Raw genomic sequence first — 27,959 nt, forward strand, 5'->3', positions numbered from 1 at the left:
CTGAGAGGTACAGGGGGACATAGTTGATTTATCTGTGGAAAACAAACATCAAATAAAGCTGTACCGGGGGACCTGATTTAACCTCGATGCACTGCAGATATGGCTGTTGCCATCCAACATGGAGAAGGTGGCTTTGAGGTGTCTCTGGGCAGCTGTTCTGAAAACATCTGATCGGGTCCAGTGAGAAACTTTTCCTGAGCAACCACAAAGCCAGTCAGGCAACTTTAAAAAAAAAAAAAAAGTGTGACACTTTTTTCCAGCTGCACTGACAAAACGGTGGCTTTCTTTCTTACTTTTTTACGCATCTCCACTAACTCAGCGTGCAGGTGGAGCCGAAGGGGAATATCAGTCTGGCTGAAGCAGATATGAACAGGACTCTAAGGTGATTGTAGTGCCACAGCCTTTCATCCCGGACAGAGAAGTTCGTTTCTGTCCAATAATCTGGAGTAACTGCGGCGCGTCGGCCACGATGCGCTTTTACTAAAGACGCAATTAAGGACAGAAGAGAGAGCGGCGCCATCTGCCCGAGCTGGGGAAATATTTCGGGATAAAGTCGAAGTCATTTGAAGACCACAATACTCATTTTATTCACAGTGAATTACTTCTTAGAGGAGACCTTGAAGTGACTGGATGAACGGTGCAGACATAATCGTGAGCTGAATTAAGAGAGAGAGAAAGGAGGAGAGGGAGGGAGGGAGGGAGAGAGAGAGGGAGGCAGAGAAAGAGAGAGAAAGAGGGAGAGAGAGAGGCTCAGTTGCCGTAGCAGCGCAGCTTCATTCCTTCACAGTTGGACAGGAGTCCGGTGCTCTGCGCGCTGCGCCGCTGCCCACACGACTTATCCGTCAAACTCCGGATAACCTGGGGTTTTCACTTCCCTCGTGTCTTTTTGAATTTTAATCTCCAATCCGGGCTCTCTTTAAGTGCATCGACGCGTTTGGGGAATGCCAACGAGTTGACCACGTAGTTTAAAACACCTGTCTTTAATTGCATCCCAATTCACCAACATCACTCCGCGGCTTCTTGTCACCACAGAGGATGGCCCTGCAGATCCCGAACGTCAGCCTGGCGGAGGTGTCAGAGGGCTGCGCGGAGCGGGGGAACCTCAGCATGGAAGTTACCGACTATAACATCAGCTGCACGAACAGCTCCGTTTCGCAGAGAGCGCCTGTGAGAGTGAAGGGTAAGATGACTTACCTTCCTGTTCATCACTGCATCTCACAATTCATTCAGAATGGGTTTAAATGTATCGAATATTTATGTCTCTATATACGCAATTTTGTTTCTTAAACGAATGCCACAAGTTTTAATTATTATTATTATTTTTTTAAAACAGCAATCTTTATTAAAGCTGCAAAATAAAGGATCTTGTAGAGCAAAATAAAGGATCTCGCCTCTAATTAGGACCCATCTCCACCGGTGACTGATCACCTATTTAAGAATTCACTTCACTTGATGCATTCTTGCCTTGTGCCCGAGCAGCCTGTATAGCAGAACATGATTTACAGTCCTCAAAGATGAAGCTCTCCGGCTTCATACGAAGTCACGCAGGCATCTGCTGCTGCTGTCTCCTTCAGTAATGCTGGCACAAATACTATGAGATACGACATTGTGTACTACAGATGTTTTAATTCTGATTGTTTATTTCCCCCCCACTCATTATGCTGAAAACGCTGACTGGCCATTTAGAAGATTGAACCCCATGCCAGAGTAGATAAGGCCCCCTGAGCCGCGTTTCATCAGGGCGCTCTATAGAAAACAAGGCTCGACGAGGTAATGAGATCAACGTAGGAGTAGTCTTTTCGTTATTATTTTTTCTCCCCCTGCCATTGCTGCAGGAAAATTTGAAATCCTCAACCACCCCCCTGCTAAATAATTTAAAGTCATTCCTCCTCCCGCGCTGTATTACTTTTATTGACCTTAGGTGCTGTGTGTGGAACATAAGCAGCACTATTGGCTGTACTACAGAGAGCAATCGAACACTATGGAGTGGGTACACTATTTGACCAAGAGGGATGTCCTTCGCACACATTACTGCTGCCTCCATCTCATTCCCTCTCACAGAGATGTACACACAAGCCAGTCTTTTTACTTACCTTAATGTTTAGTGGGACTATTCTTCCTCTGCCGTCTCCTTCAGGCCACTGTAGAAGAGCCTGATCGTACTGTTGCTCTCAGCTCTGATGTTCCAGTCACGGGACGGAAAATTAAACCTCCATCCTGCCTTCCACTTGTTGGGTTGCTGCATTTTAATGCAATGAAGTGGAGACTTTCCACTAAAGGGCTGAGTGCAAAACACTGTTTAATGCCAAATGTCTCTGAACAGAACAAATTCGCTCAGGGAGAAACCATGACGGCCCCATAAATTAATACCCCCTGTTTCAGCTCTTCTGTGCAAAATCCCTCAAATTATTTTATAGTTCAATTTTGCGTTTTGGCTAAAAAAAATATCCTAGAATAATAACCTATAGCACAACACTTTGCTACAAGTGCTTCATCTATTTAACCAATGTTGTGTGATTTATGTATCCACATTTTGTTATCAAATGTTCTATTGTGAATTTAAAGCTATTATAAAATCCCTTTAGCTGTATTTTTGGAAAAATGCAACGCCTACTAAAATAAGTAAAGGGAAAAGACAATGAAAGGCTTTGGACGACAGGTTGTTTTTCATTCATGCAAATGGCCTGGCACAGAAAAGTGTGACTTTTCCTCTGTTTTCTCATTGGATTATGCATTTAATATGTTCTAGTTGTCCATAAAAAATTCCTAGAATGTTAGGATCCAGCTTATCTTTTGATTCAGACATTTGTGTAATGGTTAAATCTCTACTTAAAATGCATATACAAATACATCTTCTTTAGATTCAGAGTTGTTTCATAATGCAGAAAACAGACTGTGTATTCAGTAAAAACTGTCAGCTTTTTCATAAGCTACACACAGAAACTGATGCACGTCAGTGATAAAGTGTATCCCACCACCTCTGAAGCTGAAGCATAAAGCTGCTGTAAGAGCTAGAGAGAATATTCAAGCAGTTCACACTTTCATGTTGCTTCGAAACACTGAAACTCCTCTGTCATTTGTGAAAGGACCCCGGCATCTCCTGCAAGTTGAGCTCTTCATATGTCACGTAATCTTTATCTCCTATGAATGCTGATCACATTTCAAACAATTACCTTTCCCTATAGACTATTCCATTACACTGCTTGTTTCAGAACACGTTGCCGTCTTTCTGCTATTATCCCATAAATCGTATAGTTTCAGAGGCGTGTCCTCTCTAGGGAGTTATAGGAGAGTTGGATACGGTGTGATCTGGAGCAAACAAGAGCCTGTGTGTGACAACAACACAAACACACAGCAACAACATTGTAAAAAGACACATTCCCGTACACTAATCAGCCCTGTTCAAATGTGGTGTTGCTGATCCAGAACAGCATCTAGGGGTGCAGCTTGGCCAGGCCGGGACGCTGGCCGGTCCCTGCTGATGCAAAGCGACACTTTGCTGAGCTCAACCATCACTGTGAGCCCACTGCAAGGTGAATCTCATTAAAGTGTTCCCATCTCAGAGTCAAATTAGTTAGTTTACGGAAAGTAAACACAGGGAAAAATAAAACTCTGGGGTAAATCTTTGAAGTTCCTAATTACCAGTTTGTATATCGCGATGTCACCTAAAAATAATTGGAACGTCTTTTCCTGTGGAGGTGTTATCAAAGCACCAATCAGGACAGATAATACGAATGACGTTGAAGCGTCATGGTGAGCCGGAGCAGAAGATCACACGCGTACACACAAACACACACAAACACAAAGTAACTGACTATCCTATGCATCCTACCTCATGTATCACAGCTCGTGACTGAGCTGACAGGACAATTAAAGCTCCCATTAGCACTCCGTCATCACACAGCAGCTCTATTGGGCTATAAGTTCTGTGGCCTTCATTAGTTGCAGACACATGGGCCTTTCACTGCTCAAATTCACCACCAGTTAATCTTTAGTCATGTGACTTGGGTCTTCCTGTTATTATTTTAATCTCAAAATTGCAACTGGCCGAAAAGTCATGGAAACGTCTAAGCAGTAAGAGCCCCCCCCTCTGGAATCACCTTGTTTACAGAGTGATTTATAGCCAACACCTGCAGAGGAATGTTGAATTCATTAAAGAAGTCCCAGAAGATCCAACTCCTTTAATAGGTGTTGCTTCTCGGGACTGTGCTTTCATCAATTTCAACACGTAACGTCAGTACAGTTCATTTCAATTAATCTAATGAGACCCTATTTAGAGTTTGGCAGTGATTAAAAACATGCTACTTCACTAATTATTAATACCCAATGAGATTGATATTTTTCTCCTGCTGTTATAATGAGGAAGTCTCAGATATAAATATAATGAGAACACTTTAGGATATGAAAGTAGAGAGGGAAAGTGAAAAAATACATAATTTAGATGCAGGGAGGGAGAGCAGCTTTGCTGGTGACAGACTTTGGTTAGAGTCCAGATTCCACAGTGCACGGCCGACCTGTTGCTAGTCAGCCGAGAAGACGGAAATGAGCGGAAAGTGAAATGAGAGTCCTCAAAACCAACTGCGACCTGACCTGTGACCGAGCTCTTCGGCCGCGGTCTTCCCACGATGGCAGCGGCCCGAGCAGATATTGCGGTGAATCAGTGAGATTTATGGTGATGATTCTGGCTGGAGAGTTATCCCCCTATTGTTACACACAGTCATTAGAACACGGACACCGTGGGAACATAAATTTGCGGTTGTCACAGTGATTCCGGTGAACGTTGGCAGGCTTCTGCTGCCTTTGTAAAATCTTCGCAAGTAGAGGCGAATGGACAAAGATTTGCTAAATTTGTAGCCTTCAGTTAGAGGCTGCAGTGCAGCAGCTCAGCCTTCATTAGTCTTTCACTTAAAATAGATGTGAGTTCACGCCTACTGGACATATGTGATGCGTGTATGCTCTGTATGCTCTGTGTGCTCCCATAATGTATCGTTATTCTTGTTGATGCTGTATTGTGCAGCCGTCTCTTCCTTTATTTCCTCAAGCATATTAGATCAATTACTGCAGTGGAGAAGACCGGAACACCCACCCTGCTTCGGTTACATTCTAGATTTGCACGTTGGCTTCTCCCAACATGCAAAAATGTCAGACTAATGCAGAATCAATATTAGTGTCTTACAGGACGGCCTGGTGGAAACTGATTGAATTTAACTCTGCTGACGTTAGCATTAAGTTGCTTCATCAGTGTGATATAATGCACATGAAGCATTTTGCTCGGTCGTCCAGTCGACAGGTTCCTTCACCACTTTGTTAAGTCTCAGTGATGAAAGATGGTGCTTCTACATGAAACAGGTAATGTGAACTGATATTATTACCAGCCTTGTTAATATGAGAGGACTTTGGTTGGGAAGCTTGCAGAATAAATGTTCTTTTCACGTTGTTCAACCTAAGCGCAAACTCTCCGTTGTGGCTTTTCTTTGCCGGCTGAGCACGAGCATGAAGTCAAGCGTGTGTGGTAGCGCTGTTTGTCTTTGGATTGAATCTGAACTCAACTCCTCGCGTTTACTGTTGCAATGTGGAATAAAGCACCATAACATTTGTTCGAAGCATGATTGCCGACATTGTTCTCAGTTGGATTTTCACACGTTATTGAAAACCATAGAAGGCAATTTGCAGCAATTGTTTATGACTGTTAAATCCACCAAACCATTAAAATCTTCACAACAGATGGAGCAACAATAGCAGCGTAGCGGCAACACAAACAAAACAATCAATTTATTTTATTGCTCACCTGACCCTAAGAAAAGGTTTCTCTCTGTCAGTTTAAGCAAAAGAACGAGACAAACGTTTCTTTTCCCCCTCTCTGCAGTGCCTTATTGCAGATGACTGGCAGGATTCACAGTTGATGGGTTGACCTGAGCGTGAAGCTTATGTATGTTCAGCATCATGCTGGAGCTGTATTCATATTCACAGGCATGAGCTGCCCTGTGGTGCTTTCTTGTGTATTTCTGTCTATACTGACTGGTTAGTGCCAAAATGTCTGGTGTTTTCGTTGGATTGTGTGTCTAAAAAAACTTCAGTCAAAATGACATGTTGATGATCCATCACGTAATGGCCGATCAAAAGTTCCTGCTGGTCTACTGGTTAAACCGACAGGACATAATTGCCTTTCGGAGCACAGCTAGCAGCCCGAATTTCTTTTAATAGTCATTCCCTTCCCGGAAAATTGATGCCGTTCAAGGAAAGGATAAGGTTTGTGCTTTAGTCCTTTAAATCTTTCAGTCATTTAAATAAAACATGAACTGATGCATCTGTGTGTTGAGCTTTAGATGAAGCTGACAGTCCATTCATCATCTTGCAGAGACTCATAATAGAATCAGCCTCGTGGCGAAGCGTCGATTTACAGTTCAGTTCTGTGCTCTGCTGCTTCTTTTGCTACTCAGCCTCGTAGAATTTTACTACTCATTATTAGGGAACAATTTAAAAATGTGTCCATGGACCAGGAGCGGCTCTACGTCAGTGAGCCAACCCAGAAAAAGAGTCCACTGAAACTTCTCCATATTTCCCCACAAGTGGAAAATCTGTCACAGACAGAGTAGAGTAATGAAGCTTAAATTGCTCTGCTTGGAAGCATCATTACTGTTTTCACACCAGTGGCAAATGGGAACAAATGTCAATTATGAATAGATATTAAATAAAGACACAGAACCCCCACAAGTCCTGGTGGTCTCCCTGGCTCTGGTTTACATCTCCACGCTAACAACTGCTGCTACCCACAAGCACCTCAGAGGTGAACGGTGTCCATTTATCAGTGATGTATTTATAGACACCCGAGTCTTTGAATGCAGCTGTCACGCCTGAGGGAGCCATAGAAACTGAAGGCAATCGTCCTGCTGTCTCCAGGATGGTGGGGAGCCTGCAGTGCGTGCTACCACTGTGTTAGGAACAGATATCTCCATTTCCACTCAGACAGAACACAAACATCTACTACAATGGAAGCTGCTGCACTGCCCCAAAACCTGTCGTTGCCACGGAGCTTGATGTGGACCGCGCACTCCCTCTTGTCAGACCTGTCACATCCATTGCAAATTTCTCTCCAGCGTGGCGGATGTTGGCTTTATTAACTCGGTGGTGGTGTCGGCCTTCTGATCTCAACCTGTCTTAATGCCGTCAGCGAATTTTCTTAGCAATAGAATAATTTATACTGAGAGTTGAACGCTGCCCCGGAGGAGCAGGTGATTAAAAACACATCCTGCTGTATTTGCCTCTTCTTCCTGCGGTTCAAGGAATACGAAATGTTGCGGTTAGATCCTAGTAGGATCGAATATCCTTCAAAACACCGGTATAATGCTGTCATAGCCCAACATGTGTGCTTCCAGGGCACCTTTGGAAATGTTCTTTGGCGAGATTTCCTCAAAGTGGTGAAGATTTAGAAACACAGCGTGGATAAATAAATGACTACATTAGTAGCTAAATTAGCATCCTCATTTGGGTGCATGAATGAGGGTGTGAAGCTGAAGTGAACCAAAATCTTGATCACATGATAAAAATGTTACATCATACATTGAAAAATATCATTTGGATTGCATCAATATTATACCACATGCACAAAAGTGTACTCTGGAAACAATTTTTATTTTTATTTTATTGAATTAAATTGTCTCTGGTCCCATGCTGCAGTTTTAGGTTAAATCATTTGGGGGGAGAAAAGAAATAAAGCAATTACTTGACCATGATAAATGTTTCACATATTAACCGATAGATTAAAAACACGATCATAATGCAGCAGAAGATTACGAATATTATTAAAAAAGTATATTCATGAATACAGTGCTGTAAAGATTAAATCAGCTGTAGTTTTCAAGTTTTAGGGTGTTTCCTTTGACATTAACATAACAGCGGACTCATCAGACTTACTCTGAAAAGTAATGTTAATAATTTAGCTAATGTTAATAATTTAACTCTCATTCATGAACAATCACCTCACACTGATAAACAGGATTTTAATTTCCTTATCGACTTAATATGCTTTTTTTGAGACAAAATAGCTTATAATATCAAAACACACACACACACACACACACACACACACACACACACACACACACACACACACACACACACACACACACATCCAAATCCAAGTGAAACACAAAGATCACTGCTGCTTGCTTCTGTTGTGTGGCCCCCGTCAAAGTGCCATGAAGTTCTCTGTCTGCAGACTTTGAGAGCGTCTCATGTTGCTGTCTTTAATCAGTCAGCGTAGCACATAACCAACCCTGACCTTGTCGCCTCGGATAATCTCATCTTCAGACATATTTGCAGCGACAGGGGGAAGAGAACATCCCAAAACCTTCAGGCCAGGCTGTCCTGATGCTCATCTGCACAGCAGTGCAGAAAGAAGGGAACCATACACTGCTGCTCATACACCATGCACGCACACTCATTAGAGTCTCATTATTGTGCGTTGCTTTTCTTCCACTGCAAGAAAGGTCAATGTTAAACAAAAGCCATGTGATTTTGGTCCCCAGCACCAATAGCTAGAAATCCACTCTATTATGTGATCAGAGACACACCAGGGTTCAACACTCAAATTCTACTGAGGCCCACAAAAATAGGAGGAAACACACTCGCACGCGCACAGGCAGACTGTGTTTAAATGTGATCTAGTCTCGTCAGTTTGAGTCCTAATCTCGTTCCCATTTCGTGCTGCTGATGCTGTTTGCCTTCATGGTTCTTTCCTGTCAGTGACATTATTTCCTTTGCCTAATGGGGTAAAATTGGGACATATTGACACACACAAAACTCAGTTATTAGCTATTCTCTCTCGGTTTATGTTCCAGTACACTGTTTACTTTGAACAACCCGTTACAGTCTGTTCCCTCCATGTTTTGGCATTTTTATTCAATGTGTCATTCTTATTATTTTCCACTGAGTACGTGGGCACTTTCAAGAAGAAACGCTGCACACAAATTAAGAAAGCGTTGAACATTTTGCATTTGACGACCAGCCAATTAATTTTAACACTCTAGTCACCCTTTGTTATTGTTAGGTTGGCTGTTATTGTTTATCCATAATTTATTTCTGACACATTTTTACTTTTAGCACCTTAAAAATTTGTTCTCAGTGATCCAATGGTCGGCCCGACTTTTCGATGTGTTGATGATGTTGTTCCCCGCTCTGATAGAGATGGACTCTTTTCGGATCCTGCTCTACACACTCATCTTCCTGCTCAGCGTCTTTGGCAACCTGCTCATTATCATCGTCCTGGTGATGAACAAGCGCATGCGGACGGTCACCAACTGCTTCCTGCTGTCTCTGGCGGTCAGCGACCTGATGATGGCCATTTTCTGCATGCCTTTTACCCTCATCCCCAACATCCTGGAGGACTTCATCTTCGGAGCTGCAATGTGCAAGATCATCTCTTACTTCATGGGTAAGGAACATTGGATTTCTCTTCATTTTTCAAATGTTTTTGGGGCTTTTGTTGCAGTGAAATTTGAACATTACCCTCTGTCACATGTTTGGCGTCTTCAAGTGTGTCAGTAAATGACCTTTGCTGATAAATAGCTCAATGTTTGACCTGGCAAATTACCGTATGAGGAGGGGCGCAGTCTGGCTGATTCAACAAGTGGACACGTTTGCTGGAAGTCTCTGGTGTTAATACTCAAGGTTGCACAGAATTGCATTCGTAAGCTCCGTCCTGTAACATGACATGGTGTCATGAAGGCCAAGGAACTGATGAATAAAATATTTTTGTATTCAATGCTACTTTTGTTCTTAGGTTTATGGCACATTTTTATCACCTTTAACAGGTGAAAAACATTTGCATCAGATATTTATTTAGTTTTTTTCAGGGTCACTTAAAACTGGAAAACGGTCTCTGCAAAAGCAATATATTTAATATCCTGTCTCACAGTTGGCTTATAAGATTTTTTTTTCACCAAACACAGAGACAGAGGAATGTTTAAAGGGATTTATAATTTTAAAGCGGCACGGTGGGTGGATGGAGGCGGTTGAGTGTGTTTTGGGATAAGAAGGTGTTTTTCTTGTCATGTATGACAGGAAATCTGAGGTTGACAGAAGGAAATTTCAATTCTTTCATGGGATTTATGTCTTTCTCTGTATCAAGGGATTTCTAAAATGTGCTGACTTAGAGAAGTAGGAAGTTTACTGGATGAGAGCCAGTCCTTCGGGCCTTGACTGATGGCTTGACCTCCACAATGGTCAGCTTCTGCGAGATGAGAGCTTTTCTTTGGCTGAGGCGATGGTAATTTCCTCCTCCTGAGTGGAATAAAGGGGAGGTTAATAACCCATTGCAGCCATGAATGGGGGCTCGCAGAGCTGGCATGAGAGTTAGGAGCATACTTGATTAGGGACAGAGGAGGTAAAGGAATGCGAGATTTGAGATATAACTGTGGAAAAGAGATAGGCTGTGGCATAAGACATCTGCCAGAATACTTTCCATATTTGTGAGAAGAAATTGGGCCCCTAGAAACAGACCAGGTGGGCACAGACACGACACAAAGGTAGTGATACTACACAAGGGTACAATAATTCCCTGTAGCAGCTCCCTCCAAATCAGCAGAGCTCAGACATCTCTATAATTGCCCCAGGATTAAGTATGCTGACAGAAGTTGTCTTTTTTGTGAAATTATAATTTCCAACGTGGGTACATTTAGCAAGGGAGAAGCGAAAAGGTGCCAGGGCACAATGTGTTCCTCATATCGATGTTTTGAAGGGACAAGTGCAGCTGCGCTGGGTGCAGCGTCATCCTCTCTGAAAGGGAAGGGCTTTAATTCTGAGAAAACTGTCTCAAAGTAAGCGTGAATAACACAAGCTCCTCCTTGAAGCGCCTCAAATATTTATTTAATATGGGAGCGGGTAAGTTTTTGTTAAGCAAATAACAGGAACGTGCAATTAAAGGTAGCTTGTTCTGCGTGGTTCTCTGTGGCACACGCTAGACATTTGTGATCTAGAGGGGGAAAACAAGGTGGTCGCAAGGGCATTTTGTTCATTATGACTTGAATAACCTCCAAAAGAATCACAGCAGATATTCAGAATTCTCCAGTAAAGAGCGTTATTATTATTGTTGTTATTAATAAGTGGGTTGGATTCTTACAGCAGATAATCAACCATCCAACCATCAGAACCTGTGAGAATTAATGATTAAGGATCCTTCCACCTTCAGATCAGTCTTACTAGAGAGTCATTACACACACACACACACACACACACACACACACACACTCACACACACACACACACGCACACATGTGTGTGTATATAAATAGATATACAGTATATAGATATATATAAATCATGCTTGATAGAGCTTGTGTATCTCAGCCAAACGGACACTGACTCTACTGTTGAAGGTGCAACAGCCTCACTGCCAATCACACTTGATACTGTTGCATGGAAGGCATTTTCATTTCTATACTGATGGCGCTCAGCTGTGTTTACCTCAAACTTTCGCTTTCTTAATTCAGGCAGAATTGAGGTGACTGTATTTGATCCTAAACTTCTCAGGGATAGAATCCGTCACTATTCTAGAGGGCACAGTATCTCTTTAGCCTCTAATCTCTTTGTGAGTAACCTTTGACCAAGATCTGTCCCATAACTCACATATCAGAATGGCCTCAAGAAGCACCTTTTTTTGTTTGCGAAACTTTGCAAAGCTTAGGAAAATATTGACCCAACGTGGTGCTGAAAAGGTAGCCCATGCATTTGTTACTTCCAGGCTGGACTATTGTAGCTCATTATTATCAGGATGTTCAAATAATCTCCAACGAAGCCTCCAAAATGCTGCAGCTAGATTTCTGACATGTACTAACAGAAAAACCACATTACTCCTGTGCTGACTTCTCTTCGGTTTCTGCCCATTAAATCAAGAATAGTTTTAGTTTAAAATTCTTCTGACCTACAAGGTCCTCAGAGGCTGAGCTCCACCCTATCTGCAGGAGCTAATAGCACCATATCGTCCCACGAGACCGCTCCACTCTCAGACTGCTGGTTTCCTTGTGGTTCTCGGAATCATTCGAATCTTTCCCCTTCCCACTCCACAGCTCACCTCCTCTGATCTGCCGACCTCTGACCCCACTGAAGTGCTCAGCTTTAGTTTTGATTGCTCAGTGTAATTAATGCATTTGCATATATGATGTATGTCTCCTCTCTCCTCTATCTGCCCTCCTCCTTCTCTTGCTTCGTTGCCCAGTCAACCATCAGCAGGGGAGCTTTGCCAAACGAGCATGGGTTTCTTCCTCTTAATAGGGTTTTTTTTTTTTTTACCTTGCTACTGTTGCTGCTGGGGCTCAGGCCCTGCATTTCTGTTTAGCATCTAGAGACAAGTTTGGTAGTAACAGATGCTCTATAAATAATGATGGATTGATTTTGATTTGAGTGTCTCCCTCTCGGATGCAGGGTAGATGAGGCAGCAGGTGCTTACGAGATCTACTTTGGAAAAGAATAAGGCTCAGTGAAGTCTGTACGTCACGTGCAAACTGATTCTTGTTTGTCATGCTTTTACTGGATTTAAAACTAAAGGATAATGATTTTTGAATAGCTGTATTTTCTTCACGTTCATAGATGTTTGATTATCAGGGTGAATCATCATTTTAATCCACGTTCCCAGCGCTGGGATTTGTCTCTGTTCTACACATTAAAAGAATGACTGAAAGGCAGGCTAAAAAGTTGTGTATTTTGAGAGGAAGGGGCTGCTTTTACCCTGTCAGATCCCTCGTGCTTGAACAGTCACACATCTGCAGGAGTGTGACTTAGCAATGAGCTAGTTCCCATCAGGCCAGGGTCAAGGTTCTGCGTGAGGATTGAGTCAGATTCACGTACTTAACCCTGCAAGAAACTGAAAATCTGCCACAGAAGTGTTCGGTTCAGAGCTTTGCAGGATGGTGAGGTACTGCGATCTCATTATTGTCTCAGAAATGCTTGGCGATCTGTGAGTCTCAGCTTCACTGAATCTCCTTTTCAATTTTGGGGCTTTCTGAGCTGTGATAGAGAGGAGGAGGGCAGCGGGGACAACTGCATTTTACTTTGAGCTATACATTTTTTATTGTAACTTTTTCTAGGGCTCATCCAGGTGAAGGCATTTAAGTAGTTTAACTGATAATGAATGATGAATTGTTTCCTCTCATGAACTGTGACTGATGAGCGGATTTCTTCCACTGCAAATTTAATAGACATCACCACTCATCTCAGTCACTTTAATTATATCCTGAGCAGATTGTACAGCGATTAGGCACGTTCCCTGCTGGTTAGTGCATGTTAGTAGTTACAGATAAGACCAGAATTCCTCCAAAGTTCAATGTATTTATCTGCACATTAATTTTCTTGCTGCAGTTGTAATTACATGTGGGGCCATGTTTTGAGTGTCAATACACTGTATATTCGTTTAGCCTTACAAACAAGCTTGTTCATGCTATGTTGTACTGCAGGACTTTGCCAGCAGAGGAAGAAATCATTAAATGTGCAATCAAGAGCACAGGCTTCTATTAGCCCAAACTAATCAATACAGGGGACCATGACTATGCAGAAGCATAGATTGCGGAAGGCGTGCACACACCCACGAGACAATTGATACAGCATCCGTGCCTGTGGCTCTGTGGCCACTGTCCACAATGTGACATTTAAGTGGTGTCTTGAATTTTCGTACCTTCTTATATTTATATTGTTGCTCTGTAAGTCCTGAATTTAGTACAACCCTTCTTGAATTTGCTCTTTTTAGCTTCCAGTAAACAGTACAGCTGGTTTCAATAAAAGCTTTTGTGGAGATTCGAGGTGTTGGTCAAGGCAATGTTGAAAGTGATGTAAAGCGTTTAATGAGGGATTTAAATCTGCTCTCTCTGGCCGAGGAGTGTCGGGAGATTTTCTTCCTCCTAAACTTTGTAGATTGACTGCTGCTCCACTTATCACACATTTCTCACCTGACTTGAGTTTAATGGGCAAGTGAAGGGATTAGAGCTTTCATCCCAAGAAGCAATGCGCGCCTGGCTGAGTGAGTGTGTGTGTGTGTGTGTGTGTGTGTGTGTGTGTGTGTGTGTGTGTGTGTGTGTGTGTGTCGGCTACACCTTATCTAGATTCTGCTCCTGTAAACAGCCTCCAAGTCCTCAATGTTTGTGCAGCAAGTTTTCACCGCACACGACTCCCTGAGATTCAATTGAACAATGAAGCTGAGATCCAGCAGAAATGAGCTCGGTTCTGTCGGCTGGAGATGATTCTGTTGAATTTGCCACACTAATTTTTGGGGAAAATTAGGTTTTCTCCTAACACGATAGGGAAAGGTTGACACCTAGCCAGTCCTCAGTGATCACTAGAACGTCATTATGGAAATAACCTCACAGTCACACCATGATAACGGAGGGCTGATTTGATCATTATACTATGCATATTTAAATAGTGCACGCCAAATGAAACGAGGGTTATTGGTTTTAATGGGCGTAAAGTTGCTCCTGCGGCAGATCACCAAATTCACCAGGTAGAATTCACCACGCAGTAAAACTTCATCCTAGAGTATGACCGATACACAGCGTGCTGCAGTATATTTAGTGGCATTTCTTTTCTTCCCAAATTGGTGAAGCCGTGCCACGCGGATCCCCAATCCCGTCAAAAGGCAGTGGCGGCGGTAAAAACAGATAGTGAGGGGCACCCTGACTGAACTGCAGGAATTGGTTGATTAATTCGGGCGTGGTGCTGCTGGGCAAGAATCTGAGCCCTCAGAAGAGAAGGCCATCGGTCTGCTGGAAATTGTTTAAGCCATGGGTCATCAATTCAAATCAGTATCTGAGCCATACATCACCTGGAAGGGCACTTCCTACCGGTACAATTGTGCAGAACCGCAGAGCAATCAGTCTGTATCAGTGTAGGGTTCAAAAACATCACTCATTGTAAAACTTCCATTTCAAAGTGCCATCATCTTCTAATGTTCCTCGGTAGGCCGAGTTCCTCATCCTCATTTATGCATGCATTGAGAACTACACATAAATATATGTTCAGGAAAATATAATAAAGTACATCTGTTATAAGAAAGCGATATAGCCTGACTCCTCATGCAGCTTTTATGGCAGCTGGTGGTGAAGATGATTGCGCCGTTCCTGAGCACATGTTCATGAATGCATCTTCTTTGATTTCAAGCCCACTTCAGGTCGATTTTTTTTTTAAATTAAAAATGGAACATCATAAAGGAACATTTGAATGTTTTTTTCTTCAATTTCATTCCTGTAAGACTTATTCTTGGCCAAAGACTCCAAATGCTTTGCACCTTTTTTCAGTCAAATTCTAAAAGTGACCCCTTCAGTGTTGGCTGATGAGGAGAACCAGTTCAATCTCCCTTCAGTATCTAATGCGATGCGTTTTTGTGAGAAGAATTATTGTCATTACTATTAGAAATATTGATATTGCCTATTCTTACTTGATAAATAATAATATATTGCCAATTAGGTAGAAATCCTTTAAAATTACCAGAAATTACAGTCCAAGTGTAATCCTTTGATGAGAGAGCAACGTTTAACAAGAATTAAAATTTCATCAAAATGGCTTCTATATCACCGGTTTTGCTAATGTGGAGCCCTGAGCGCTGCTTTTTAGGATGGTTGTGTTCACTGCTTCCCGTTCTGCGCTCTTAAGCTTTTATCCCTGCTGTTTCTCTGCTTGCTTTAAAATTCACCGATTTCTCTTCCTCTCGGTTACTTTTTGGTTTTTATCGCTGCCTTTGACAATTACGCCTCGATTTCATCTGCATTCTCTCCCTCGACCATTATCATCACAAGTGGCGGCGGAGCCTCAGCTTCCTTCACTGTGATTTTCTGTCTGTCTGTTCTTCACTTTTGAAGATGTGTGGGTGTGAGAGACTTATTGTGTGAGACTCTTTTACAGCGCTGATGCGATCTGCATGTGTGCAACGTGCCACCCACCTCCTTCTGCTTAGCTGGAGCTGAACGTCCCTGTTCTAGATGACTGGAGGTGTCCAGTGGTCAATATTCAATAAGGGCCGTGTCACTGAGCAGTGAGTTATGTCAGCAGGTCTGTTCCTACTGATTAAAGATCGTAATTTGTTTTTTGTTTATGTCCTGTTTAACATGTCATTTTGTATGAGCCCTTCATTTTCAAAGCACTCAGCCACTATCTTAGCGTATATAAGGAAGCGAGCCTGTACAATGTCAGCTAGCTTCTATGAGTTCTTCACAAGCGTGACGATATCACCTTCTAAACACGTCTTCACCATTGATGCTTTATTTATCTAAAACGTGTGCCAAGCCTTCATTGTTTTAGATGTGACAGCAACAAGGTAAGCCAGTCGCTGAGTTGACAGGCATCGTCCTTCACCTGATTTACTGTCTTCACTTCACATCGTCCGCAGGGAGTGTGGGAACCTCCCGGTTTTGTAAATGCAGATGCAACTGTAGGCTCAGGATGAGGCCTGTGACATCTTGATATGTCTCTGCATCTATCAGTGCCACAGCGCTTTACTTTGATGTAATATGCTGTCAGAGTTTACGTCAGTACCCCAGCAATCAAAAAAATAAAACAACTTGTCTGACAAAGAGTTTAAATGCTTTTAATAATGCACAACAGTCTGTTTGAGCAGTCAGTCTGCCGGTTGGCACCTTCGTTCTGGAGCTCTTATTTTAGTGCTGCAGCAGTCAGATAAGCTTCTTGCTTCTATTTGTCCTGGACCAAACCTCTGTACGCTTCACACATCCAAAGGGTATTAAATTCTGCACGACGTCTTTTTTTGTGGCCTTCTGGTATTATCGTTGGCTGCACCAATCAATTTCGAGCTCTCCGCTCGCCAGACCATAGCGGTGTTTCCCGGGCTGAATACACAACATGGCATCTTCACTGCACATCTTATGGAATGCTTAATGAAATCAGCCCCAGAACGATAATCTAGAGATATGGCTTTGACACTTATGGCAATGGAAACAACGGTAAATATGGATTACTGTATGACCGGGTGTCAGATCCTGGTTGTAACTCCTTGTTTCAGCAGAGGATCAGTGTGGTGAGTGTTTTTCTAGAGGGATCCTTTTATAGCTGCTGGTGTCACGCAGGTAAGAGTTTATTAATGCTATTTGTCTCACTCCGGCGCTGCCTCGCTATGCTGGGCCGGCTCCTCCTCTGCAGGTTATGCATATTCATGCATGCTGATGCAGTTTCGCCTTGGATTTTAGTTGAAGGAATTGCACAGCCTTAAAAATGCAGATAGAGGTGATAACAGTCGTCCGAGGTCTTTCTCATCCGTCACTCTTTAACATAACGAACCCAATTCTAAGGTGCTCTTTTTTAATCGCTTGTTTTGTTTTTCCTGCAGGGATTTCTGTCAGCATCTCCACCTTCAGCCTGGTGGCCATTGCCATCGAGCGATACAGTGCCATCTGCAACCCTCTGAAGTCCCGATCATGGCAGACGCGGTCACACGCCTACCGTGTCATCACCGCCACCTGGGTGCTGTCACTGCTAATCATGGTGCCCTACCCGGTCTTCAGCATCCTCAGGTCTTTCCCCAAGGCCAACAACACCGTCGGTCACATGTGCCGCCTGGACTGGCCCAGCCCGCAAGCTGAGCAGGCTTGGTGAGTGTGTGTCAAAGGTTCCACCTGCCTCGATCACTCAACTCCTCCTCATCTTCATCTTCATCCTGCTTTACATTCAGTGCGAACAACTGTGCCGTGTGTTTGTGAGGGAGCAGGGTATGACATGCTTGCATAAGCAGAGATGAGGAGAGGTGGTTCGTAACATAATGGAGCAGCTCTCCAGAAGGAAGTCAACACTGTTGCATTTCAGGAGCAACTGGAGCTCTGATTTAGTGCGTCAGCAACGGCTCCATTAAACATTGTAATTGAACACAAGACAGAAATTCTGAGCAAGCTAAGATGAGCTAAGTATAGAAAAGCTCGATTGTAAATACCCGTGTGCTTTTATGCTCTGTGGGTACTCTGGATGCAGCAGATTCTGGTGAGGGTTCTTTTTGGTGCATGAACATTTTGCTGCATTTCAAACATTTGCATTTACTCCTAGTGACAAATGGTAAATGGTTTATATTATAGTTTATGTTAGAGAATTTGAGATTTTGAAACTGTTGTATTTTGCAACATCTACAGGGAATATAATGCATCATCTGCGAAGCTGTGATGGGCTTTCTGCTGAGTTTTTTAATTTATGTGGCTGTTTTTCCTGCTTTTCGCCGTACAAAGAGGGTAGATGAATAGAAAAATGTCAGGAGTAAAATGATTACCGCTGTACTGTAGAAAATTCATCCTTCTGCAAACACTCTGAGGACCAATAAATCCTGCAGTGTTGTTCAAATGCATCAAATGCGAGTAGATGGATCTGCTCTGGGGCAAGATGGGCTCGAGCAGTTTTGGATGCTGCTGCTCAGGGATTTCCAAGCATCTGTTCATAGGCATCTTTGGCTCCTGGCACAATTAAAATGGAGTAGCAGGAGAACAGGACTTGTACATCTTTCTATCTGACAGGTTTTTGTGGAGGAACACTCTGAAGTCTCCTTCTTCATCTTCCCTGTCTATCAAACTGCAAATCTTCTGTGGGAGAGACACCACAGTAGGGGCTGGTTAATTAGTCTGCTGGCTGTGGAGAAAGCCTGGGCTCTGATGTCAAAAGTCCAGATGTATCGCAGAGTGTGAAGGCCTTTTCAAGTTGTAGCTCAGACTCTCCTTAGCCCATCACGCCGACTTTTCCTTGAAACCGCTCGGAGGATTTACTTCAACTGACAGAACCTGGTACTGGCATTTGTCCTCTGAGGTGTCTGGTGGAGTGTTTGTTACACCCTGAAATGAGAATATGATTGTTTCACCCACAATAGCTTTTTATTTTTATATGTTACTGCATACAGGGTAAAATACATGTGATCATCTATCAGCCTTGAAAGAGCATCTCCAAGGATTGAATGGGATGCTTTTTAAAGTCATTTATTTACTCACAGCTTTTTCTTTCCACATAGAAATGCAAAAAAAAAAATACCCAAAAAAACGTGCACACCAACACAGTTTTGAAAGTAAATAAAATAAGGTTTAATAGAAACTTTGGTTAAAAACATATCTTTAGCACTAAAGGACTGTTTTTTATTTTTAAATATTTATTAGATTTCATTAGGCCTTGTCTTTAGCGTCTGTGACAGCCAACAACACACAGCTGTTTTTAGGGAAGGAAATATACCTAAGCAAATAGCTCCCCCATAGAGTCAACCAGAAATATGTTTTTCTTATATTTGTTTTCCCTTTAGCTAAGATGAGGCACTCAGAGCCTTTGCTGTTGAGCTAGCTTTTAACATGAAATCCAAAGTTCAACAAAATCAATGAAATTCATTATGTGAAGTACCATGGTAATCAATCCAAAATCCAATAGGTGAGATTTTTCACTTTAGACAGACTGAGACATTTGTGTGTCATCTCGTCTCTGATACTTCATCCATTCATAATATATTTCATTATTATTATGGAGAAGTGACCACCGAGTCTTCCAACACAAAAATGTCTGCAAAGTTTAAAACCTTCATGATTGATAATTAGCTGGAGAGAGGAAAGAAGAGGAGAGCAGGGGAGTAGAGGAGAGGAGAGGAGAGGAGAGGAGAGGAGAGGAGAGGAGAGGAGAGGCTGTCAGGTGATCATGTTTTTGAATCCTGGCAGCCTCGTCCTATGGCAGCATAACTAAGATAATACCACCCAAAAAAGAGACAACCCAACTAGAATAACAACTGTAACTACAGAATTACTGCCTGTAAACTGTCTGATAGTGTGAGGTTTTCAATCGGCCTCCTGTGCCTGACCAGCGGGCTGGTTCCACAGCAGGGGGGTCCTGATAGCTAAATCTTGATTCTGAGAACCACAAAGAAACCAGCAGTCTGAGAGTGGAGCAGTCTAGTGGGATGATATGGTGCTATTAGCTCCTGCAGATAGGATGGAGCTCGGCCACCTTGTAGGTCAGATGAATTTCAAACTAAAACTATTCTTGATTTAATGGTCAGAAAATGAAGAGAAGCCAGCACAGGAGTAATGTGGTTTTTCTGTACATGTCAGAAATCTAGCTGCAGCATTTTGGACCAGCTGGAGGCTTTTGAGAGCCAGTCTGGAAATAACAAATTGACTAGCTTTTCAGTGTCATTGTGGGTCAATATTCTCTTTGCAAATAAAAGAAGTTGCTTCCATTGATCATTCTAATATGTGAGTTAAAGAATAAATCTTGGACAAAGGTTATTTCAAGATTTCTCACAGGGTGGCGAAAGAGATAGCATCTAGAATAACGGCATCATCTGTTCTATCCCTGAGAAGTTTAGGACAAATACAGTCACCTCAGTTTTGTCCGAATTAAGATGCAGGAAGGTCCTTTGAGGTCCTGCAAGATTTGATGCCTGGAGCTTCAGTAACTGCTCGCTCTGCTGGTTTCATGGATAAATACAGCTGAGTGTCATCAGCATCGCAATTCAAATTGATTCCATGCTGCTGAATAATGTTTTCTAACGCAAGCATGTACAAGTGTGAAAAGTACAGAACCTTGTGGAACTCCATGGAAAATCCTACTATATGAAGAGGAAACCTGAGTAAACTGGTAAATATACTCTAAAGCAGTCTTGTCTGGCTCTTTTTTCCCAGTCTATTAGGATGCTCTGATCAACTACATCAAAGCAGCACTGAAGCAGCATAGAGAGCAGTGCTGCTATGTTTTTTGTACATAACCTGTTGCTAAAGATAAATGGATCTAGTCAAGAACAAACTGCCAGTGAGTTGTACAATATCTTTCCTTATGTGTGTTGGGATTAGGTATAAATGACATGTGGTGGATTTAGAATGAAAGACAATAGAATCACTGGTTCCCAATTAGAACTGAGGCTGAGAGGATTGAAAATAGGATAACTATTCTTTACTCTTGGTGGGGAAACTATCTACCCAGCCCTGAAGTTCTGGGAATATCCCAAGCCTGTAGCCTGCTTGGTATGCGGCGACTGGGAACCAGAGAATCAATGAGACACATAATAGTGGCTAATTTTTCAATTCCATCAAAGAAGCATTAATGTCTTCCATGAAGGTATTAGCTGTATCTTTGATGATTCATTTCCTGATTAATAGTCCAGTATCATCAAAAGGGGAGCCAACCATGAATATTTATGATCTTTTTTTCATGTGTTGCTCTTGCTCTGATGTGCACGGTAGACACCCGGGAGAAGCTCTTTAAAATGAAGGTGTGGCTACAGCTGTTGGGGTGTTGCCATCAAAGTGACAGATGGAAAAATTCTTTTTTAATGTGAATGTGAACATTTATACTAAGGATTAATCTATATAGATTTTTCTTTTATAATAATCTCAATTGTCCCTGGAGTTGCATGGACAGTATGCTGTCATTGCTCAGTTCAGATGAATGCAGTTTCCTTTTTCCTCACTGTTTTCCTCTTCTAGCTCCTACTTCCAGTAGCCACGGCGATCTCCCGAGCTTAGCTGCTGGTCATTACCTGAGTTGAAGACTTGGGCAGATCTATGGGTCCATATGGTGCCCAAAGTGGACAGTACTTGGTGGCCGTGAAGTGACTTACGCCGCTTTACCAACATCACTACGCATGAGTGCCAGTTTGGACTGCTGGTGATTCATTTCTTGGGCCTAACCCCGTCAGAGGGTGTGGTTCTGCTGTCCCCCAAGGTGCAGGCAGTGGCAGACTACCCCATTCCATTTCAGCCAGAAATCGTCTGCCCTGGTCAACACGGTGCTCCTGACACACCCTGCACCCCAGGCAGCTATTGCTGGAGCCATGCTGGGCTCACCAGCAGCGCTTCCCTGCAGCCATCTCTGAGATCATGGCGGACATTCAGCAGGTGGTAGCAAACGCCAGTGCTGCTAGCTGTCGGCTCCAGGTGTATCTTCTGAAGTTGTGTGTCCTGATTTGGAACCTGCTGTGGACTGTGCCTGCAGCTCTGGGTGAGGGGCAGCGTAGCAGGCTGATCAAGCCTCCAGCGAGGGACTGGCTCGTGCTCCAGTGGTCCCCTCTGGCTGTTCTGGTGGGACTATTAGGGTATGTCTCATCCAGAAGGATTGTGGTTAGGGGGTGTTTTTGGTGCCTTGGGGTTTTCCGGGTGCAATCGCTCATGTTCTTTCTGTTTGCTATGTGGTGCTGGCGAGTAAAGATTGAAAAACCTACTTTTGTTTCCGTAGTCCTTTTTCATCCTGTCACAGCATATGTCAATATGAATTACTGTGTAAACATACAGCAGCTTTACTGTCAACACACAGGCTGAAAAGGTTGCGCTGAAAACCTTTCCTGTGTTAAACAGGATGGCTTCTTAAACAACATTTTGTCTCTAATGTCAGAACAGTGGAACTCTGTGGGGATTAAACATGATGTCATTTCGCATCTGTCATTTTGAGCAACATGGATTTATCCACTTTATGTTTACACTCCCTCCCCGACTCTGCAGTTTTCCATCTTCTATTACTTTGCTTTTTAGTCATCTATTGTTCACGTCATTCAATTTGTTTGCCTTCCGAGATCAGAGTTTCTCAGAATTTGATCAGATCGCTTAATTACTTCATTTGGTGAAACCGAGCAAGAGGAAATACTGCACTTGAAAGACGAAACAGCTTTAGAAGCTACAAAAAAAAGCTAAGCAGGAATTAAATGACTGCAGATGGAATGAACTTTCATTTAAATGCAGCTACAACAGTTAAATGTATTCAAACATTTTATGAGCAAATTCCTCAGTGGTGAATTAATATGATCTGCAGAAGAGGGAGTGAAGAGGATGCAACAGGCCTGAAAGGAAGAGGGACCTCCGGTGCTGTTCCAGCATGTGAAGCAAAGTGAACAGGGAGAGAAAAGTTTCCTCACAAGCATCTTTTTTAGCCAGGAGCTCCTGAATCTGATGTTTTAGTTTGGTTTCAGGGGCTCATTCAAAGCATATTTATCACATTCCTTCATCCCCCCCCCCCCCCCCCTTCTCTCTCTGCATGTTTTTACACCTATATCTTCCCGCTCTGCTTTTTCTCTAGGTACATGCTGCTGCTCTTCATTCTGTTCTTCATCCCGGGAGTGATGATGATTATAGCCTACGGGCTGATTTCCAGAGAGCTCTACCGAGGCATGCAGTTTGAGATGGGCCAGAACACCGAGAGCGCCGGTGAGCTCCAACAAAAGTTCAAACCATGCAGCAAAAACATTTTAATTATCACTGACTTAGATGGAATTCACATTTTCTATACTCCTAACTGAAAGACATCATAAGACCAGACTTTTGAGAATGTATATTTGTTGGAGATGGTATATGATTGCTACCTACCAGATTCTGCACCTGTTATATCTAAAAATACATTTCCTCAGTTCTCTTAACACCTCAAGTGTTTTTTTCATGCCTGCCTGAAGTATGGCCTCATGTACAAAATTTCCCATAGACAGAAAAATTGGTCTCTGCAACAGATTCATGCACATCACGAGTCCTGTTTTTATTCCTTGAGTCTCAGTGATTCTTCAGGGCTGAGAGGAAGTGAAATAGATTTTGTTAAATGCTCCATGAATATGATTGATTGTATTCTGTGTAATGTAATGAAAATCATTATACTCCAATTGCCAGATTACAACAGAGATGTGCTCTAATCATTCATCAGAGTCTGAGGAAATCTGGGATTCTTGCAATATATTCCATTCAAGATGCTTGGAAAGCAGTTGACCCAAATCCAGCTGTGGATTCAGCACATCCTTACAATTTTCCATCACTTTGTGCATTCAGTTTGTTTGCGTTAGCGCCCTGTGGCTTATGTCATAGTCGATATGTTTCTTTGTGGCTGCAAAGCCAACCTGTCTCATATTTACCCATTCACACAATCACACTGCCAAAAACCTTGTGGTGTTTAAATGCAATTGTGGTAACATTGTGGTGGAACACAAATAATTCTCCACCAAAGAACACACCCACGGAGCTAATACATCATTGGTCAAGGCAAATAAGCACGAGGGAGAGGCTGCTGAGTCTACGTGTCTTTTCTTTTTTGGGAAAACCTTATTGACATAAATGATCTGTTGAAAAAAAAAACAGAATAACACGAAGTCAAGAATAACTTAAACATCCTGTCAATGTGTACATTTTGACCCTCAGGCCAGAAAAACGGCGTCAGAAAGACTGCTGCGGGGTCGAACGATGACGACGACGGTTGCTACATTCAGGTGTCTAAAAAACCTTCCTCCGGTATGGAGCTCCCCACCCTCTCTGCCTCAAGTGGCGATGCCCCGTCCAAAACCGCACGTGCCCGGAGCAACACGTCGCAGGCCAAGCTCCAGGCCAAGAAGCGAGTCATCCGCATGCTCATGGTGATCGTGGCCCTCTTCTTCATCTGCTGGATGCCCCTGTACACGGCCAACACCTGGAAAGCGTTCGACCTGAAGTCGGCCTCCAAATCCCTCTCGGGAGCGCCCATATCCTTCATCCACCTGCTGTCTTACTCATCAGCCTGCGTCAACCCCATCATTTACTGTTTCATGAACACACGCTTCCGGAAGGCCCTGCTGTCCACGTTCGCTTGCTGTTTCCGTCACAAGCTGTGTCGCCGGTGCTGCAAGGGCAGGAGGAGGGATCCGGGGGAAGACGGCATCACAGCTACCTCCATGGCCACCTCCATGGCCACCTCCGCGTCCAAGTTCAGCTACACAACCGTTAGCACCACTGGTGCTTGCTAAGCACAACAGTCTGCTCATTTTAAATAATATCCCCCTCCATCTTTATTAGAACACACTTTGTGCCATACACTCAATAATCATCCTGCCCTCATTTAGGGGTCATTTTCTTAAAGGTCTCCTTCAAATTCATGGTTGCAGAGTGTGTTTTCGGGGCTAAACATTGTTTTAGTTTGGGTTTTTTTCCTACCGGCTGCTTTCTTGCATTCTGAAGAGAACATCAAGTGCCTGTGCTCTTTGTGTGGCTTGGTTTGGACATCGTCTCCGAGAGGAGGAAGATGATGTGTGTTACTGTAAATATTGTTACCATTTTCATACATAACCAAAGGTTCACTAATGACAAACGCAGAGAAATTGTAACTTTCTGGGGATCTCTCACTTTCTTTCTGTCTCAGAATCATTAAGTCATAAAATATGAGAAGGGCAATACTCATTTTTCTGATGTAGATCTTGGTTTTTTGCTCCCTTTAAGTTATTTTTCATCGTCTCCCTTGGAACGTAAGCCCATTATTATTCATCTGGGCGATGTTGTTAGTGTCTAAGTAAGCTGTTTTTGCTCCTTGTGCAGAAACATTTTGTGAGGCTGTTTACATTTAGATTTTGAAGAAGGTTCAGACCCTAAATCTGCTGTGGCCACGGGTGCAAGGTGATGCTGAGAATTATTCCTGCTCTGAAGCAGGCAGATGGAACGCGCTCCTGTCTGACCCTGCTAAAAATGCTGTTTGAAAAGTGCTTTAGTCAATCTGACCTTTTCTGCACAATTATCTCTCTGACATCTTGATGTACCTCACTGCCTTTTGAAACAGCGCTGCCAATTACTTCAAGTATAACCTTCACCGACCCCCTCGCCCAGGCTTGGGTTAACGAAGTGGTCCCTGGGTCCCACTTCTGCGATGCACAACTCCGGTCTTTTACATTATTAAGTGAGAAGTGGCTCAGAACTATCCCATAAACCCTGCCATTATTTCAGAAAAAAAAGGAACAAAACTTTTAAAAATATTTTATTTAAAAAAAAACCCATAGTAGGCAAACTAAATGAGCAAGTAACAGTAAGAGTTGACAAATGCTCTTGTCTTTAACCTGAATATGAAATGGCAACAACGTATTTTCTCCCAAAAGTGCTGTTATTGTTGCCCTTAAATAAGCATGCTGACCATTAAGGATCACAAATGACCCCACATAGAACCCAACTGAACTCTTTTTTTCCCTAATAATTTTATGGGAGCATGCAAATAGTTTCCTGCAGAAATTCTAAAACTAACGCAATGTGCATGTACGCTAAACTAAACCCAAAATTTAAAGGGTCACCTTATTCAGTCGCTTCTTGGTGGCGAAGCGGTGTTTGGCTTAGATTCATGCATTTGAATGGATCTCCGTGCTTGCATTTGTCAATATGCAGCTTCGCTCAGCTCCCATAGGTTTTCAACCAACTTGTGAGGACAAACTTTACAAGACAAATTGATTAATAGTTGACACACCTATATTTACCCTGAAAACGATCGTCATTTAAACCAACAGTTCCAGACAGCCTTCAAGATTATAGAATGCCACCATTCTAAGTGATTGTACTATAGTAAATAGTATATTTTAGTAATAAGAAATGAACTTGTGTGTGTGTGTGTGTGTGTGTGTGTGTGTGTGTGTGTGTGTGTGTGTGTTAAAAGTGGGATAATACTTCTGCTCCACATTTGGGATTTGCTGACAGCTTAATCCTTTCACTTTCAAGTTCGATACTCTTTTGTGTGTTATCCCTGTTGCCAGTATCGCTCCTCTTGCAGCCCTGCCGTCCACGCACCGACATCTGTTTTATCATTTTTTTCGTGCTTAAGCATCTGAATGCATGAATGACAATAGCATGTGGGTGACAGCTGAGATTTGCTCGCTCAAACACCAACAGCAGTTTGCAGAGGGTGGTAAAGGTGAACGTGGTGACAGCTGGCTTATGAAAGTCCCAACAGAGCCTCCTGCTAAAACAGGTGGCCTCCGCTGCCTGTTGCCTGTTGACAGGTTACGTCTTTTCCCTTTTGTTGTTTTTTTCGGCTACGGTTTATTTAGATTTCATTCTGTGCCTCGACACCGAAGATGAGGTGAGCCATCTTGTTACCCCTCACCAGAACGGAGGCTGATGCACATTGAAGGTGGAATGAGACAGAGGGGAAGACCTGCGCATCCCATCAGTTAGCAGGATCCCATTAGGGGAGGCAGCAACAATGGGAAAACCTCGCTCGCCTCTTCACACCGGCATAGTTTCCGGATGTGCGAGTGGCAGCATTTGTGTCATCTTCCAACGAGCCCCCTCAAAACATTTCCTTCCGATGCAGAAGCACCAGCCTTAAGACTGCTGATCAGGACTTTTGATTGTCTAAAACGATTTCCATTTGGTTTTAATCAAACGCCTCTCAGAATCCACTAAATGAGCAAGTCAGAATACACTCGTCTCTTTCCAGTTATTAAGAATGACTACGATGGAAACTAAAGTAAATAAAATATGCAGAATTCTAAAAGGTTTTTTTTTTTTTGCAGTTTTGCCTGGAGCAGCAGAAAGTGTTCTGTCTCTGTCTGGTCGGGTTCTTACTCGACCATAACCCCCCTCCCCCGCAACCCACCCTCCCCTTTCTTCCAGTTTCCATTATTGTCTTTTGCTTCAGCCTCCCAGACAATATCATTGTTAGGACAAAACAGGTTTCCTCTTCTCCCTCGCCTCGGAGGGAATGACCCGAGTAAAGATTGTTGTCAAATGCTTGTCGGAGTAGCTTCTTTTTAAATCTGTACGTTTGTGCCGGTCTCAGCTTTAATGGAGAAAAGGTTATGTAAGATGAACTGCACGGGGAGCTGAAACCATATATTTACTTCTTCGTAGCTTTGGAAACAGGTCCTTGAATGTGAAGCTGTCTGTGTCTAAATGTGATACATGTATTTTGCCTTATTTGGTGCCTGCTTGTGCTGTAATTTAATTTCTATGAAATGTGTAATTGTGTCTGTGAAAGGTTTCAATTGTAAGATCGATGATGTCTGTGACGTTTTGTTTTGGTCCAGTAAGATATATCTATTATAATGTAGTCTTGTTTTCTGGCTATATGCACAGACTTTTACATGCCAAATGCTCATTATTTTAAAATAACGAAATAAACATGTGAAGAAACGGTAGTTCGGTGTGTGTAAGAGCACGGCTGGCTGTGAATTAATCCTGTTTCGTGGTCCAGCATATGAACACAGATGAATAATAAAGCAGCAGCAAACGAGGCAGCGTCTCCGGAGAATACAGCGCGGTGAGAATCAA

At 42.8% G+C, this 27,959-nt stretch overlaps 1 protein-coding gene across 1 annotated transcript; it reads left to right on the forward strand.

Annotated features, from left to right (window-relative positions):
- Positions 1 to 769: 769 nt before the first annotated feature.
- On the forward strand, positions 770 to 27,841 carry cckbra (cholecystokinin B receptor a). Its single transcript, XM_003966481.2, has 5 exons — positions 770 to 1,180; positions 9,185 to 9,433; positions 17,324 to 17,585; positions 23,005 to 23,132; positions 24,105 to 27,841. The coding sequence occupies exons 1-5, from the start codon at positions 1,036 to 1,038 to the stop codon at positions 24,680 to 24,682; spliced, it is 1,362 nt and encodes a 453-aa protein (XP_003966530.1). The 5' UTR covers positions 770 to 1,035; the 3' UTR covers positions 24,683 to 27,841.
- The last annotated feature ends 118 nt before the right edge of the window (positions 27,842 to 27,959 follow it).

The sequence above is a fragment of the Takifugu rubripes genome, chromosome 8, assembly GCF_901000725.2.
Source record: "Takifugu rubripes chromosome 8, fTakRub1.2, whole genome shotgun sequence".
Classification (NCBI taxonomy): Eukaryota; Metazoa; Chordata; class Actinopteri; order Tetraodontiformes; family Tetraodontidae; genus Takifugu; species Takifugu rubripes.

Bases quoted from the DNA above. Each gene is read 5' to 3' on its own strand.
- cckbra (XM_003966481.2), top strand. From the start codon at position 1,036: ATGGCCCTGCAGATCCCGAACGTCAGCCTGGCGGAGGTGTCAGAGGGC. The intron at 9,434-17,323 runs GTAAGGAACATT...TTTTTCCTGCAG, and splicing joins GATCATCTCTTACTTCATGG to GGATTTCTGTCAGCATCTCC. The intron at 17,586-23,004 runs GTGAGTGTGTGT...CTTTTTCTCTAG, and splicing joins CCGCAAGCTGAGCAGGCTTG to GTACATGCTGCTGCTCTTCA.